The sequence below is a fragment of the Oryzias melastigma genome, linkage group LG5 (assembly GCF_002922805.2).
Source record: "Oryzias melastigma strain HK-1 linkage group LG5, ASM292280v2, whole genome shotgun sequence".
In the NCBI taxonomy this organism is placed as follows: Eukaryota; Metazoa; Chordata; class Actinopteri; order Beloniformes; family Adrianichthyidae; genus Oryzias; species Oryzias melastigma.
The window spans coordinates 11,716,465-11,724,712 of NC_050516.1; the positions used below are offsets into that span (position 1 = coordinate 11,716,465).

General features: G+C 34.8%; 1 protein-coding gene across 7 annotated transcripts in view; it reads right to left on the minus strand.

The window, feature by feature from the left end:
* arfgap1 (ADP-ribosylation factor GTPase activating protein 1) overlaps window positions 1-8,248 on the minus strand; it is an 11,976-nt gene that overhangs the window by 2,765 nt on the left and 963 nt on the right. For 2 of the 7 annotated variants that reach the window (XM_024271120.2, XM_036211855.1), the window contains 12 exons: window positions 6,661-6,731; window positions 6,305-6,414; window positions 5,862-6,033; window positions 5,594-5,694; window positions 5,415-5,501; window positions 5,224-5,338; window positions 5,089-5,145; window positions 4,932-4,964; window positions 4,744-4,773; window positions 1,899-1,955; window positions 761-820; window positions 9-64 (listed from right to left, as the gene is read on the minus strand). In XM_024271120.2, coding sequence (XP_024126888.1) covers window positions 9-64; window positions 761-820; window positions 1,899-1,955; window positions 4,744-4,773; window positions 4,932-4,964; window positions 5,089-5,145; window positions 5,224-5,338; window positions 5,415-5,501; window positions 5,594-5,694; window positions 5,862-6,033; window positions 6,305-6,414; window positions 6,661-6,720 — 938 coding nt within the window. In that variant the 5' untranslated portion in view covers window positions 6,721-6,731. The remainder of the gene's footprint in view (window positions 1-8; window positions 65-760; window positions 821-1,898; window positions 1,956-4,743; window positions 4,774-4,931; window positions 4,965-5,088; window positions 5,146-5,223; window positions 5,339-5,414; window positions 5,502-5,593; window positions 5,695-5,861; window positions 6,034-6,304; window positions 6,415-6,660; window positions 6,732-8,248) is intronic. The other 5 variants (XM_024271122.2, XM_024271121.2, XM_024271126.2 and 2 more) reach the window with 5 other exon arrangements.

Here is an 8,248-nt window from a genome sequence, read left to right on the forward strand (position 1 = left end):
GTATTTACCCATCTTCTGATTTTCCGGAAAATAGGTTAGTCAATTTAGCACCAGCTCCCTGAACCTGAGCCAGAAAAAACAAGTCTCAAAACCATAGAATGATGAATCAGAACAATAATTAAAGATGACTTCCTGAAGAGATTTTTAAACAGATACAGGTTAAATTTATTTCTAGCTTAAAGACCCACTCTGGTAAAAAAAAATAGAGAGTTCTTGTGGCATTTTTTTTATTACGATGGAGGACATAACAAAATTAAGCTTAAAATTAAATTTCTGAGTATTTCTTTGTTTAAATTGTTGTGAATCAGGAGCAGACGAAAAAACGCCATTGGAAAAAGAACTTATTTGTGGTGTAGAAAAAACACTGGGCAGTTTACAAGCTCCAAAACGACACAATCATATTTAAAAGACCAGTGGGAATGTTTTTACAAAAGATGATCAGAGTGGGACTTTACAAAAAACATTTAGGAAACATATTTTCAACAAGCCTTTAACATACAGAAGTAAATTATGAATCATTACTTTTAAAGTACTCACCACCACAACATTAATGGAGGCAAGAAAAAAACAACAACATGATATTAGCATTGTTTACATTTCATCAACATTGCAAAACCAGTCTCCTCAAATGGACAAAGTGGGGCGTTGCTGACAGAGAGGCTCGTGTCAGACTAGATCAGCCTTCATTCAGAGCTGATGACCTCTGTTCAGGAGACTGGTTTTGCATCAGACGAGCTTGGCAGAGGTCTGCCTATCCTACCTTGTTTGCTATCCCAGAGAAGCTGACTGCCATTTCATCTAGTAATTTGCCATCTTTCACCTGGATGAGCCATATTTAAATTTTAGAAAAACAAAAAAATCTACATCCCAATAAGCTTGATACATGTGAGCCTTTTTTTTTTAGAACAAATTAACATAAAGCCAAATGCAAAAGACAGTTGAATGAGAGAGAAAGGGGAAATGAGCTGTTTACACTTAAAATGCCAGCTTTACATTAAAAAACAAAAGTTTGTCTCTTAATCATTAAATTTTCTTCTGATAGTACAAGCAAAAGGAGCAATTTGTATGGAGAAAAACACAAAATAACACACTCGTAACAGGAAGTCTTATTTCGCTCGACAAGAACAGCAACCCATGATTCTCTAACAAATGACAGGAGAGAATAGTGTTTGCACCCCTTATTACCACAAAAAAGTCAATTCTATCAACTTTAATAGCCACTTGAGTGTATGACACATTAAAACCAGCTGTCTGCTGAACATAAAGATTTCACAGATGTACAGAGTCACTTCCATAAACTAAAATGTTTTAAGCAAATCACCAATCTGTCAGTTCAAGCTCTAAAAACTAAGATTGGATGTACATGTCTGTGTGAACAAAGCTTTTCTATGAAAAGAAAGCATTAGCTCTTGAAAAATGCAGGGGATATAAAGAATAGGGAAAAATGTTTTAACAAAACTCGTCAGCTTCACACACCACTAATTCAGGTCAAAACAAAAGGATGAAAAAAAACTGTTAAAAGGAACATCTTGTTTGCCAATTACAGCTTTTATGCGAGCAGAGTAAGGTCACATAAATCTTAAAATAAAGCTTTACAAGATCTGAAGGAATCCAAACAAGCCACGTCCTTAAACAAGGTTGAATCCTCTGATGGTTAGCAACTAAACACAATTTTGCATAAAGACAACTTTTATTTTTGGCCCAATGAGTGCAGATTTTCTTAAGAACGCTTTCATCGTTTAATGTAGGCTGGCATAAAGCAGATAAACTAGTAAAGACGAGCAGCAGAGGGAAAAAGCACATTCACATCTATAGCTCTATAGCTGGTTTGTTTTTTTAAATATTATTTAAGCACTGCATCCCACCACCAAACTGACAACTTCAAACATCCAGGTTACCTTTTCTTGTGTGGGTTTGATAACATTCTCATTTAATGTCTGTCCTAACTCAGTTGCCTGGTTGGAAGTCAGAAAAGAAAGTTTGAATGAAACAGCTTAACATTCACATTAAGACATGACACTGAGCTGCTGCTTCTTCGGCTGCATAAACTAAGCATTTTCATGGACAGTCACACTGAAAGAGGCAGAAAAGGGTGTAACAGTAAAAAAAATATATATATGTATTTTCTATCTTAAGAAAGAATACAATTCATAAAAGTGTCAATTTATTAAGTATTTTAAGCCCTTTTTAGTTTTCTTTTAATATCAATTAATAATTGTGATCTCCTGTTTTTAAATACTCAAAAAAAACATGGTTTAACTTGTGCTAGAGTCCAGATCAAAAACCGTCAGTTTTACCTTTTCCATGTAAAACTGCCCAAATTCACTAGCCGTCATTAAAAATCAGATTCACTGAAACCCAACAGGACTGTTCATCGACAACACTAATGAATGCTACCATCCAAAAACGGGGTGTTTGTTTTGGACAAACTGTGGCTAATACAGAAGAGAACCCAGTCTGATCTGCCGTCATCCCAAATCCAGCCCATAAAGGTCCATTATCACAAGAACAGAAAAAGAGGGAGCTCATTTCACATTTTACAGCATTTCAGTCAGAGACCACAGCTCTGACACGCAAGTAATGGCAGAATACAAACACACAAAGATGCCGTTTCTCTTTGATCTACATGAGATAGAACAGGGCAACAGAAGTCGGCTAACCCTGCTGGATACACCTCAGTCAGAGCGGCACCAGAGTGGAGTCACAGAAACAAGATAAAGCAGATTATTTTTAGGCAGGATATCTCAACCTCCCACACAAATTCAGACACTTTAGCCAAAGAGTTAAGTAATGATCTGTCCTCTACAGCCAGTTTCAGCAGAAAGAGAACAGAACTCAGGCACCACTAGTCTCTCCAAGACCAGGTTCTAGCGCTTATGTGTCCATCATGAAAGATGTTGAATGGGCGAGAAATAATGTGGGGGGAATAAACAATCTAATGCTATCCTTATAGTTAGTGTCACTTCAAAACAAAAGTATAATTTTACCTTTTATTAAAATCAAGTAAAATGGGCTAGTTAACTAAGAAAGAACAAATTGCTCCAAAGCGTCCTTCATTTTCTAAGATCAGTCTTGCCAAGTCATGTTTATAATCTTAGAATTCCAAAAAGGACAGCTATTTTTTTCCCCTTTACAACATTAAAGCTTTTAATAATTCACAATTCTCACTATAAAGCATCTTTTTCAGTTTTTATTTTTTCTTCTTCTGTTGAATATAACAGCAGGTAAGTGACTCATTCCTCGTCGTTCTTGTTATGGGTTGAAAATATAATTCTGTATTAAATGGAAAGTTTATTGAAAAAAATGAGTTATTTTTTACCATAACACCCTTCAGAGCTCTTCAGCAATTTTAAAAAATGTTGCCATGCAGACACAGATAACACAGTACAGGTACTTCTTGAAAAAATAGAATAGAGTGAAAAAGTCATTTATTTTGGCTAGTCATTTCTAAAAACAAAAATAGTGAAACTCATAATTGATATAGTCTTATTATACATTTATAATTTTAAACCTTAATTTGATAATCCAAAATTGTGTGTATTTTTGTGAAAAATATTGTATTTAAACTAGTGTTACATACTAATCCATTAGTTTATATAAAACATCTGCAAAGTTTTCTGAGTGTCTAAATTATCTCTCAGCCCAAGTCAGTAACATCATGGGGAAGACTGCTAATTTGATTGATGTCTAGAAGACATCCATCGACTTCCTTCATATGGAAGAAAAGTCACAAAAGGTCATTGCGACAGAAGCTGGTTGTTCACAGAGTGCTGCTTCCAAGAATGTAAACAGAAAACTGATTGGAAGGAAAACATATGGGAGAAGAAGTTGCACTTGAAACAAGGAAAACCACAGACTTGATAAGACTGTTGAGCAAAATGTATTCAGGAATTGGGAGGAAAATGAAAAGAAGTGAACAGAGGCTGGAGTCAGTCACAGACAAATTCTAGACATAGTAAATAAACTATGCATTCCTCGTTTTAAGCCATTTCTGAACAAGAGACGGCAGAAGTGTCTCACCTGGACTACAGAAAAAAATAACTGGACTGTGATTCAAAGGGCTGAAATCAAAATCCCTGAGTCTAAAGGAAGAGTGGAGAAGTACATAATCTTTAATCCTTGAAGTTTCTGCAAAGGTGGTTTGGGAAGTTCTCCTGACCTGAACCCCATAGAAAATCTAGGGTCATTTATCAAGCAGATGAGAGACACCAGACCCAGTGATGCAGATGACCTGAAGGCAGCTATCAAAGTAACGTAGACTTCCATTACACCTATGACACAAGCTGATCATCTCCGTGCCTTTGAGTATTGATGCATATTAATGCAAAATTAGGCCCAACTAATGTTTAATGCATACAAATTAACATTTTTCAGAAGCTTGAGATTTGCTCTGAAAAGATACCTTTGTGATTTTTTTCCTATTATTTTTCCCCCAAGTTTCACTTTTTAAAATGACAAAATTTTTGAACTTTTACAAAACATTCTAATGTTTAAAGATGCACCTGTATGTGTGAAGGAAAGACTACAAATAATCTTTGTCCTTGAAATGGCTTTCAGAGCTTGTCCAACTCTGAACAGACACAAGACGAGCAATGCTTTGTGCAACAAGCAGAATTATCTCACAGACAGTCATCAACATTAAGAAAAATAATAATAAACATAAAATAAAAAAAACTATCAAGAAATTAAATGATAAAAAAGTGGCTAAAAAAAGGGCTTCATGCACCTAATAAAGAGCTTTACCGGTTCTGGGGGTGCTTTATAACCCCTTAACTACATCCAGAGAGGGCAAAGAGATTAGCAACAACGAGGGTTAGAAATCTAAAGTTCACATCTGGAGTTTTTTTCTAGGATCATGCATGTAAAGAGAGAAATGACTAGGTAATATTAACAAAAGGGTTAAAAAGTTAACTTATACGAAGCACTCTTACCTTCAAAGTTGCTTGGTTTGCAAGTTTGGTTGTCTGTGTGAGCACAAAAGATAAATAATTAATTCTACTTTTTGTATTACTATTATTCCTTCAGCAATTTAATGTGAAAACTCAACGGCAGTTCAGTTCCTTTTGATTTTCATGTAAACACACTCACATTATCTTTGGCAATAGAAGCAAACTTGCTGGCTCCGACTGTGAAATTACTCCAGCCCTGAAAATAAAATCAGAATTAACAACGTAGTTTAAGCGTAAATAACTCATGTATGAACTAGTAAAGAGTTTTACGTACTGAATAAAGGGAAGTCATAGCATTGTTCAGAAAGTCATCCTCTTTCTTCTCTGGAGTGACCGTGTTACCAAACCCAACGTAGCGGTTCTCCTGATTACCACTGTAACCACTTCCACTGAGGAAGCAAAGTTCACATTAAAAGGGATTTTTTTAACATGAAGGCAATGCAGAAATAAAAAAATAAAACTAACCTCTGATAAGAATTAACATCGTCACTCAACCAATCTTCAAAAGCTTTGTCACCAGAATTAGCTGAGCTTTGTCCAGGTCCTCCGGGGCTTAAACAAGGACAATTAAAATTAACTCATTTAACTCTTCCATATTCAATCTTAGGAAATTGTAATGTTAGTTGTTTTATTGTTTCTGGTACCGAGTGGAAGATAACTGGCTGCTCTTGGGCTGAGGAGAGGTCCAGTTTCTGGCAGGAGATGTTTCAATGGACCATTCCTTCCCTTCTGCTAATGTAGCAACCTGTCATCATAAAAGAGAACTTCATTTCTTTACAAATTTAGATACTTTTTTTTGTTTCTTTTAACAACAAAACCAAAACATGGAAATATTACCAAAGTTTAAGGCAATACTAAACATAAGACAGAATGGGAAGTGTGTATTCTTATCTGTGAACATGCCAGACTGACCTTGTCCCTAAAGAGCGCAGCGGCTCTGCTGTTGTATTTCTCCTGTAAAGTCCAGTTTGGGTCATAATCATCTTGGAGCTCGAGAAACAGACGGAATTTACCGTTTCCTCCTGCTTTCATTTTTTCAAGTTCAATATCTTTCCACTTGTCCATCGTGACTGAGCGCACAAAACTGCAGAAGGGTAGATGAGGGTCAGTTAGTCTAACACCGATCATTAAAGTCACTGAACACACCCAAGTCTTCCAAATAGATTTGAATCTCTATTAGTGTTCTGAATCTGAACCACAGGACAATATTTACATCAGATTATTTACTGTGCTTTTGCAGTTTGTTTGTAGAAACTTCAATCAAAAAAATAACTTTCATATCATTCGGTAGATTTTGATGAGTTACTGAAAAAAATACGTAATAATTTTTTATGCAGCACCAAGCCCCCTCTCACCTGAGGTGGACCCCCAGGCCCCTGTGTTTTCCAGAACACTCCAGACAAATCCAAATACCGTACGTTACACTGACCCACTGAGGATTGAAAGCCCCACATTCGAAGCAAAGCTAAAGAGAAGAGGAAGTAGACTATTAGAGCATGTACAGCGTGTGCTGACTGATTCCTGCCCAACATCTTTGCTTAAATACTAGTCACATCAAATAGTACTCAAAAGAAAATTACATGGAGAGAAAATACTATTATTTTGGTTAATTAAAAAAAAGAGGAAAGATGGCCATGTGATGGACAACATTAACTCCACAACAATGTTCTACAACGGTGAGAAGTGGCACTGGATCTTCACGGGGACTTACATTATTCTCATCTTGGGTTCTCACTTCCTTCAGGACTCTTCTGGTTCTCGGACTTGCCATGATGACCAGATCTGAAAGAGTCAAACATTTAATACTGACTGATGAAGCCACTTAGACAAATAGTGAAACGTTTCAAGGCAGATTTTAAGCCCAGATGCCAAAACTCATTTTCAAAACGTCACGTGGATCAGGGATAGACTGCTCCAGGCCCCGAAGGCCACATTCCTGCACATACCATGCTCAGGCATGTTCTAAATGGTTGGACACACCTGAACCAGGTAATCAGTCATAAATAGGGGCTTGGATATCTGGAAATCATACAGCCAGAGCGGCCCTCGAGGCCTGGAGTTGCCCATCCCTGACCTAGATAACTGAGAACCTTTAACAACATTTATTTCATTTAATAGATGTATGTACATGAAAGAAGAGCAAACAAATAAACCGCTTTCACATAGTTAAATACATATTTTCTACTCTGCAAATTCATATTTATGTTGTGAAAAATTAACCACTGGAAGACAAAGCTGGACAAAAAAGGAAATAAAAATCTATGGAAAAAAAGTCTACAGAATTGGAGAGATCCCAAAGAAAACAAAATACAGGTGAATGCAGCTAAATTTATGAACAGAATGATGCAGTAAATTCTACCCTGAAGGAAAAATGATTAAAAATTCCCTTAAATGTTGCTAAAGCAAAAGCTGAATTTTTATATGAAAAAAATGACATTTTATTTATTCAATTTGAAACAATATTTACCAATGTGCATGTTGTACAAATAAGATGTTTACTCAAAGACAAGACTAGTATGTGACAAACAGAAGAAGATGTACATCATCTGTGGATTGTCAGAATTGCTGAAAAAATGGATAAGTAAATGAACTAAAAATATAAATGTGTGAGAGATAATGGTTTAATATCTATAAATGTATTGGCTTAAATCAACAAGCAATAATATAATAATAATAATAATAATAAGTATTAATGATAAAAATATGCATAAAAAATCCTAATAAATGTTAATTTAATTATCTCATTTTAGATTTTACTTTTAAAAAGACATGTTAAAAAGGAAAATGTAAATAGCAATCTACAATACATATTTATTATTAGCACAACACAATTTTACAATTGGAAGAATTATACTTTTACAGGTTTACAAAGCTGTGAAACAGAAAGCATACATTAGATTATTTTTTATTCAAATGTTTATTTTGCACAAAACTTGACTAATAAAGTCCACTTATTATTTAAACAATGCAGTAAATCAGTTTCATATACATTATACACTACACTGTACATTGTGTATACCACACTAGTATTGCTTAGAATGAATGCTGTCTTTGTAAATGTTAAACTTTGATCATAACCTAAAACACTGACCAAGCAGAAAAAGCTGTTATTGTTCTGATTTAAATAATATAAATACAAGACACTTAGCAAATAAAAAAGAGGGAGGTGTCTATGCCAGTAATAACCACCAGAAATTATCAATGTTTTCTAAAGTATTTTTCCTAATAGTGATTTATATATATATATATATATATATATATATATATATATATATATATATATATATATATATATATAT